This window comes from Aricia agestis, chromosome 16 (assembly GCF_905147365.1).
Source record: "Aricia agestis chromosome 16, ilAriAges1.1, whole genome shotgun sequence".
Classification (NCBI taxonomy): Eukaryota; Metazoa; Arthropoda; class Insecta; order Lepidoptera; family Lycaenidae; genus Aricia; species Aricia agestis.
The window spans coordinates 8,652,578-8,661,575 of record NC_056421.1 but is presented as its reverse complement, the minus strand read 5'-3'; the positions used below and the strand labels follow the sequence as shown (position 1 = coordinate 8,661,575).

General features: G+C 33.4%; 1 protein-coding gene across 1 annotated transcript; it reads left to right on the top strand.

Annotated features, from left to right (window-relative positions):
- The first annotated feature begins 5,319 nt into the window (after positions 1–5,319).
- On the top strand, positions 5,320–7,135 carry LOC121734686 (motile sperm domain-containing protein 1-like). The gene is made up of 4 exons (XM_042125285.1): positions 5,320–5,545; positions 5,615–5,778; positions 6,064–6,227; positions 6,493–7,135. Exons 1-4 carry the CDS (start codon positions 5,425–5,427, stop codon positions 6,680–6,682), a joined length of 639 nt encoding a protein of 212 aa, XP_041981219.1. The 5' UTR covers positions 5,320–5,424; the 3' UTR covers positions 6,683–7,135.
- The last annotated feature ends 1,863 nt before the right edge of the window (positions 7,136–8,998 follow it).

Sequence of the window (8,998 nt, the reverse complement as noted above, 5' to 3'; positions counted from 1 at the left end):
CATAATTTATTTTATTGTCCTATCTCCAGAGATATATAATATTAAAATCCTTAAGCTTGTCACACACAGAGCAGGTAATGTAAAGATGTATATTATAGCATGATACATCTCGATACATCTCAATACATCTTTCTATAGAAATCGTCAGGAGACCACACACAGCAGCTGTAATGTATATTTTTACATCTTCGTATCTTAAGATACCGAGCTATATGAAAATATACATTTATATTTTGATACATCTAAATACATCTCAATATATTTCTGTATATTACGATACATCTCTTCTCTTCATAGGGTGGTCAAAAATTTCTGTGATTATATTTTATGTGTATGATGACAGATACACACAGTGTTGCCACTTGCCACCTTAGCACAGCACTTCACAGCAGGTACTGCAGGCAGTCTGTTCCCCAGAGCCTATATTTTCAATCAAATATGTATCTTCAATCCACATCGTTCTGTTTTTGGCACAATATGTAACAATGCGCGCATCAAAATTACAATCCGAATCATCTTCTGATGAACTATCTAGTGAATATCTAGAGTCTGGCTAGCGAAAGATGAGACTGGAAAAAGGCGGCAAATTAAAAAAATCGACGTATAACAACCCTGTCTATAGAGAAGGCCGCGCATACATCGATATGCAGAGGGAGTCCCCCCAATACAGTGCTCGCACTGTCTGGGGTACGGACACGGGAAGCGATTCTGCGCCGATATTGCTGCGGAAGTGAGGTGCGGCCATTGCTCCGGAACACACCACAAATCTCAGTGTGAGGGCTTCGAGGGGGGTACCGAGCCATGCTGCATTAATTGCAAGAAAAATAATTTAAACGCAAACCATGGCGCGTTCAGCCGAGAGTGCCCGATAAGACGAAAATGGGAAGCCATAGCACGTGCGGCGGTATCGTATGATCCTGAAGACGATGCGTTCGTGGAACGTACATGGCTCTACGAACGCACACGTAACGATACTACGATGCCGTCGCAGTACAGCTGCTAACAAAAATGTAGAGCCCGATAAGCGCCCAAAATAAACACAAAAGTATTGTTAGTAGTAAATATGAATTTATGGCAGCAATAACCAAAATGTAGCAATGTAGTTAAAATAAGTAGGTAAATGTAAAAATGTAATTGGATAAGTAAATATGTATAATGTACGGTATAAAATATATATATAAAGATATGTAAGTATGTATTAAAAAAATACAAATAAGTAACTACTTTGCACTTATTTGATATAGCAAATATGGCAAATGTAAACAATGTATTGCAATAGAAAAGGTAGTATGAATGTAGTAAGTATATTATGTAGCATGTAAGTATAATATATAGTTTATAGTTAATATAGTATTGTCAAATGTATAGTATTGTCAAGTTAAGTATAAGTTATATCATTATTTATTATTATTGTTTGTTTAACTGCATTGTTAAATGTTAACAACTCTGGCTCATCTGATCGGTCACTCTTGGCTGAATGCAGGCAAAATCTGCTCTGAAAATTGTAATGGAATCTCTCTCTGAATAAATAGAAATAAATAACACTGTCACTAAAATCACTAAGAATGTAAAATAAAGTATAAAATAAAACAAGGTAAGTATATGTACTTATAAAATAATGTATAAGTAATCATAATTATTAGTTCAATATAATAATAAGCAATTAAATATTGTAAAGCAAATGTAAAAAAAAAAATAGTGAATACGATAATTGTAAAGTTGTAATAGAAATGGAAAACTATGTAAGTAAGTATATTGAAAGGAAAACAATTATTGTGATAGTAAAAAACCAGGTGTGAACAAAAAGTAAAAGAATAATGTCTTAAAAAACACAATTATATTATATAAATGTAAACAATTATGACATGTATAACTATTATAAAAACGCACATGTAATAAATAAACAATTGTAGAAATTGTCCCTTAGCATGTACCTAAGGGGGAACCAAAGAGAATGTCATATACTACGGGGGGAACAAGAGGTCCCAAGTGCGGGGCCATTTAAAAAAAAAAACCCTGTCTATAGCTGGAATTATAGTTTTGATCTACGAACTACGAATAATAGGGTTTCTTAGTTTTTATTATTCGTAGTTCGTAGATCAAAACTATAATTCCGGCTATAGACGGTTGTTAAAGGCCTCTTGGATATCGTTGCTAAGCAACGGCAACGCCGCGGGTCGGTCGGCGGAAACTCGTGACCGCTTTTCTCGTATGATTCTCATACAAGTCACTGCACTTTTTTGGTAATTGTTTATATTTTTAGCACAATAAAAAGTAATGAGCCAAATTACTATTAAGTTTGGATTTCGGAATATTTCCACAGACTTTTTTCCGCGGAAAATCTGTATCGAAAGCTATATTTACTTAATCATGAAATATTCTTTCAAATTCATTGGATATGATTTTTTACTGTTATGAGGTAATCCACACACACGATACTCTCGAACACTGGGTGCGGGGCTCATATAAATAAAACAGAGAAACTTCTCAGAATCACTGTGGGTTTATTGTGGATAAAACACACGAGCGCGCGAAAAACAATCTCGCCGTTTTGGGCGGCGGCGTCGGACCCCACAGATTACTAGTATATATTTGTAGATCGGACCCTCTGTCTCGAACATCGCGCGGGAACCTCTGGCGCGTCTGAGAGAGAGAGACAACACTACTCGCGGTAACGAGCGGGAGGGAGACCGCGGGTCACACGGTGTTGCAAGACCGACGGTCGGGTTACCATACTGTGTATTTATTTATTTGTAAGCACGTTTGTAAGATCATCTTATTAGTTACCTATTACTTATTAGTTATTATTAATAACAGGTTGTTTACCTAATTAAAAATTATAGGGCGCAAACTATTCCAAAGCAATCATGTTCATGAGGTCTTCGAAATCCATGATGATGGAGAACGAATCATCCGTTTAAAAGTAATACCACAGACGAGTAGGTAATCGACTGTACGACGTGAAAGTGGAGCTATGTATTGATTGGAAAATTAATTAATAGTTGAATAATGTAAACAAAATATATTTTCAGCAACTATTCAACCGTACATGCAAAATAAAAATGGAAAATGAAGATATTGTATTTCATTAACAAAGAAAATTTTATTATGTTTATTATACATAATTACTAGATGACGCCCGCAACTCCGTTGTGCCATATAACTATATTCGCGCGGGTTCGGGAACCGTACATTTTCCGGAGACAAAAAGTATCCTATGTCCAGTGGCGTATAACTATAAGGCTGGCAAAATGCCACGGGCCTCCGGCCCAAAAGGGCAATATTTTTTAAGTACATATTGTTTTATTATTAACGTGACGATTTTTGCTGATAGAGCCCCATCAATTTGCCACGGGCCCCGGATCTTATAGTTACGCCACTGCCTATGTCCTTATTCGGGACTCTTAAATCTAAATCTCGTATGAATATTTCTAAAACATCACGTGCAAGTTATTTTTAATATCATTGTTTCATTATGTATAATAATATATTGTAATTTAAAAAACGACATAATAAAAAATAACAAATAAAATTAGTGTGTAAAATATTTCAGAACAATACTTATTCCTTCAATATTCACTTTTGCATTTATACTATTATCATACTAATATACTAATTACTGATATTAGTAATTTACTAATAATATTTTAAGTACGAAAGTGTGTCTGTCTGTTACCTCTTAACGCCTAAACTGCTGAACAGAGTTTGCTGAAATTTGGCATGGATAACTCCATATATCCTTAAGCATGATTAATAATCGGCATGTTGATTTCGATATGTTTCCCAATTCCGTCAGAAATGAATAAAACGTTAATTCACGAATCCGATATTGGGAATTTTTGCACCCTACAACACAACAGTACCTCGTACCGCCCATATTTTCCTATTTCAGAGCACTTTTTAACGTTTTCAACGTGTTTTCATTAAAACTAGTAAACCGTATTTTACAGCTGATCGCACTCTGACACCCACGTGTTGCCTGAATCTGCCACTCGCCGCGCCACCAGAGATATCCAAGAGCCGCCTTTTTCCAGTCTCGTCTTTCGCTAGCCAGACTCCAATAGCAAGTAACTCGAAAGGCCATATTATTACAACATTAAAAATAAGAACAGCCTGTATAACACTTTAGCAGCTGAAATGTGCGTCAAGCGGGGCGTTTAGCATTGAAATGTAGGGAAAGATACATTACATTACCTGTTGTGTGTGTGATACATTAATATAATGTAAAGATATACATCCCGGGATGTAATGTACATTAATATAGGTACATTACCTGCTCTGTCTGTGACAGCCCTGTTAGACCTAGATACCAAATACCAATACATACCTTCTGAATACTATATAATTAATATACGCCAACGAAGGTGTCTTTATAATTTAAATTGCAATATTGTTTGCATTGAAAGCTAACCAAAGAGAATATAATCACTACGTTTTAGCTAACCAAAGAGAATATAATCACTATGAAGCTAACCAGAAACACAAAAATAAAAGTTTGCTTTTAGACTGTAGGCGAAGACAAATAAAATATAAGATTTAGGGATGATGACAAGGTCAAAGATTAGCGAATTTTATTAATAAAATAAAGAAACCACGGTAAAAAATAAGTACTTCCAAAATTTTAGTTCGATAGCATTTGTATTTTTTTTGTTATGCGCCTTCAAAGTTGGATAATCAAGTCGATTTTTTTTTCAATTAAATTTCTTAATATTTGTATACCATTCGATAACTTATGCAATTAAAAGCTACTTTTGTTAAGAAACCACTTTCATAAACGCAATATTTGATATACCTATCGGACAAAGTTTTCTCCCGATGCATACAAACTACGAAAGAGTGGCGTCAGTCTTTCGTAGCACTTTGTATGGAGCGTTTCGGGCAGGTATGTTTTATGAGATGTCATATCTTGGTGAATTTTTAAGCTATCAGAGTAATTCTTTCAGCGATGTTTCTATTTTTTAAGGGTTTTTCAATTACCAATAAGAAAAAAAAATTGTCATCATGCCTATTCTTAGAGATAGTTGAATCAGCAAATTGTCAAGCATAATATGAAACAATTAAGATCCTATCCTATCCTATTAGAAAATAAATAGGAGCGCCACATATGCCGCTGCGGCATACCGCATAGCTGATAGCACGAAGCTTCGGACGATAGACGCAGGTGCGGCCGAGCCGTTAGAAAAAAGGGATGACACTACGATGTTGCCACAGTTTAATTTTGTCACTTTTTTGACAGACTGACGTGTTTGCATTTAAAAAAACCACAATGACAGAATGTCTTTTCTTTCTTGTCAAATGTCAATGCAAAATTTACGCATCTGTCAAACACGCGAATAACGCGATTTGCGAAAGCTGAAAAATAAATTGGAGTTGTTTTTGTTTTCGTATCGCTTTGTCTAAATAGTTAACAAAAATATTTTCAGAATGAAAAATTTTCCAGTGTTCGTTTTCCCTGTGTCGCTAGAATTTTATCTAAACGCAAGACACACGTATAAACAATTGTTGACAGTTTATAATCCATACGAGTTCTCAGTTAATTTCAAAGGTAAAAAACATTCCAGGCATGTGGTATTTCTTGTCTGGGATCTGGCATAAATAATGTTCGTTGTTTCAGTACTATGCACGTCCCCAAACAAATTCACAGTTATTGATCCCGAAGGAGTGATAGCACCTCAAAGCTGCATAGACATAATTGTTCGATACACACAACCCTCTGCCTCACATTGCAATACAACAGACAAATTTAGAATTACTATGTACGACAGAAATACCCAGCAGGTAAGAATGCCCCCGAGTTTCTCTATAATTCTTAAAAAATTACACATACCATGTCAATTTCTAAAGACAGTAGTAATTTAAATAATATATCCATATGGATGGGCAATATTTACATATTGCCACAATTATTTAGATAAAATTTATATTATCTTTTGCCAGCTGTTGTTAGTTACAAAACTTTAAAAAGAACATGATAGCAGGTGGCCATGGTTTTTGTAATTTATTAAAATATGTACAATACCTGTGGCATAAAATGCAGTTTAAATTCAGAACAAGTATTTACAGGCACTGGGTAAAAGGGACATACCCACAAAGTTGATAGATGGGGAGCCCTCTAACACTAATCCTGAAAGTTTGGGAGACAACTTCCATCCCCTAGCATCAAGGTCCACCCCTCAGAAACAAACCGAGGAGCATCCGAAAGTCATTTGCAATCACCCATCTCATAGGTAAAGTATTTCATGTTGACTCCAAAATTTAATTGCAAACAACTGATAAAAACTGTAATCAAAATAATGTTTGAGATTAAGACAAAGTTGTATTGTAATATTATATTGAAACAACATGTTGAAATTTAAAATTGTTGTTTTAAACAAAGAAATTAACAATAATATGTTTCTTACAATTACGTAAAAAACTGTACTCTTGACCTGTGATAATAAATTCTTTCTAGAGATTTTACTGATAGGTAATTATGAATACTATTTATTTCAGGGATAACCCACCAGTAAATGTTGTAGCTGTGGCGGTGAGTATATGTTGTATAGCCGCTCTTCTATTACCCACACAACCCGAAGCGACAGTCAATTCTCAACTGCCAGAATGGTTGCATATCGGCTCTAATTTAAAATTAGTGTTTTCATTTGTACTCGGACTCGTAAGCATGTTAGTTCTAAGGCCATAGGTTATCCTGAATAAAGTCTAATTGCAGAGCATGTAGAAATTCATAATTGGCCTATAATTGCAGTGTCTTCGAAACATAGCTCTTTGGTCCTGTTGTGTACCTAATACCTATGTTCTTGGTAAGTGTATCTGCAATAAAAACTTAGATTACCATTGGTATGTTGGGTCAATTTATTGTTAAGATAGCAAATAGATATTTTAAACCTTTACCAAAAAAAACGATGTATTCAAATACTCTTCTCTAAACTTTCTTTTACCAGCAGAGTAAAATGTACATAAAAATAACCACCTTCTTGGTTGGAAGTTAGTTAAATATTTAGAGCAAATAATGTTGCATTTAAAATTAGTGTGACAGGCCTTTATTTGTGCTTCAATATAAATAAATATAATTCAAACTAGAATGTATTATCAATCTTTAAAATTATGTAAGTTATATTCCCTTAATTTTTAGGGTTCCATACCCAAAGGGTTAAAACGGGACCCTATTACATTGATGTATGTCTGTCTGTCTCCAGGCTGTAACTCAATAACCGCTATAGCTAGGCTGAAATTTTCACAGATTGTGTGTTTCTGTTGCCGCTATAACAACAAATACTAAAATAAAAATACATAAAGTGGGGCTCCCATACAACAAACATTATTTTTTTGGCCTTTTTTGCTAGTAATCAATAACGACAACAGCTAGGTACTTGAAATTCTTACAAAGGCCTTAGTTATATGTATACTTTAATAATTAATTATAATATTTAAATAAAATAAAAATTAAGGGGGGCTCCCATACAAAAACACAATTTTTGGCCTATTTTTTCTATATTTGGACAATTATTTAACCAAATTTTCATATCATAACTTTAGGCCCTAAAGTTTAGGGCATGATTGATGATATTAACTTATTATAATTAATATTTATTAATTTATAATCAGATTTTTTCTTTCAAAGTAGGTAAGTACAAAATATAATATTATAAATACTTATAAATTTCTGTAAATAAATATTAAATGTGTTATATGTGGTATGTCGTACGTAATTTAAACGAAAAATAAATTGATAATTATAAAATTAGCAGCTATCTAAGTAGCCATGATTTAATTAAATCGGAAAGCAAACACATCCATGACTTTATGAATATATTTTAAAAGAAATGTCCATTGTCCAATGTTTATTGCCAAAATAAAGTAATTTAATATGTATGTAATGTATGATATTATTTTAAAACTTAGTGTGATATTTTTACATCATTATTATTGTATAAGATTTTATTGCAGGTCACACACAACTTTAAGGTCGCTCATGTAAATCCCACTAAAATCATAAAACAGTAGACGCATGCTTACTACAAATAACGTAAACTGTACAGTAGCTCCGCATGCACATAGAACACCAAAAAGATACCATAAAATCGAACACTGCGCATTTCCCTTTCATTTTTGGCGAGCTATTTTAAAGTTGTGCGTGACCTACACATAATCATAGACATAATATTATTATTATATGAATTTATCAATGACATGTGACCAGGCAGGGATTACTTACTTAAAAATAAAAAAATAAATTTACAATTTAAATGGATTTTGAAAGACTAGTTTAATAAGTATAAGTTTTTAAAGATAAAAATTATCTGATTCCTGTGTTTGGAAAACCCTTGTTTTAATTTTAGTCTTAACTTTCATTATGAATAAACCTCATTATTATAGTCATTGGAGTGGGGACCATCATGTATTATTAAAAATAAATTTGATGCCGTAAACTATTTGTTACTTATTTAATTTCAATACAAATTATAGATTACCTTACAATTAAATTTTTGTCGCTAGATGGTATTGTTGCTATAAATGCGAAAGTGTGTCGGTCTGTCTGGGTACACACACAGTCTTGGTGTCCCGGGAAAGGATAGTTTTTATTCTAAAAAAATAAACGGTTTACGAATCCCGCGCGATAAACGAATTTTAACGCAAGAGAGTTGCGGACGTCATCTAGTATAATAATATAATATTATTATTAGAGATGTGCCGACTAGTCGGTAAGTCGACTGTCCGGCCACTTTTGTAGTCGGCGACTAGTTGGCGAATAGTCGGCAAAAAGCGCCGACTATCGGACTTATTACTTTAATTTTTGCTATAATTATTGAAATTACATTATAAAAACATTGATTAAGTATTTAAATAATGTGTTCATATCACACTTCATAAGTCAAAGTACAAAGTTCAAAATTTTTATTTGCAACCAAGTACTTAAATAAATCAACATACATTGACGAAATATACAACTTATGCCTTGTTCGGGCGTTTGCAAAACAATAATTAAATTACTAGTCTT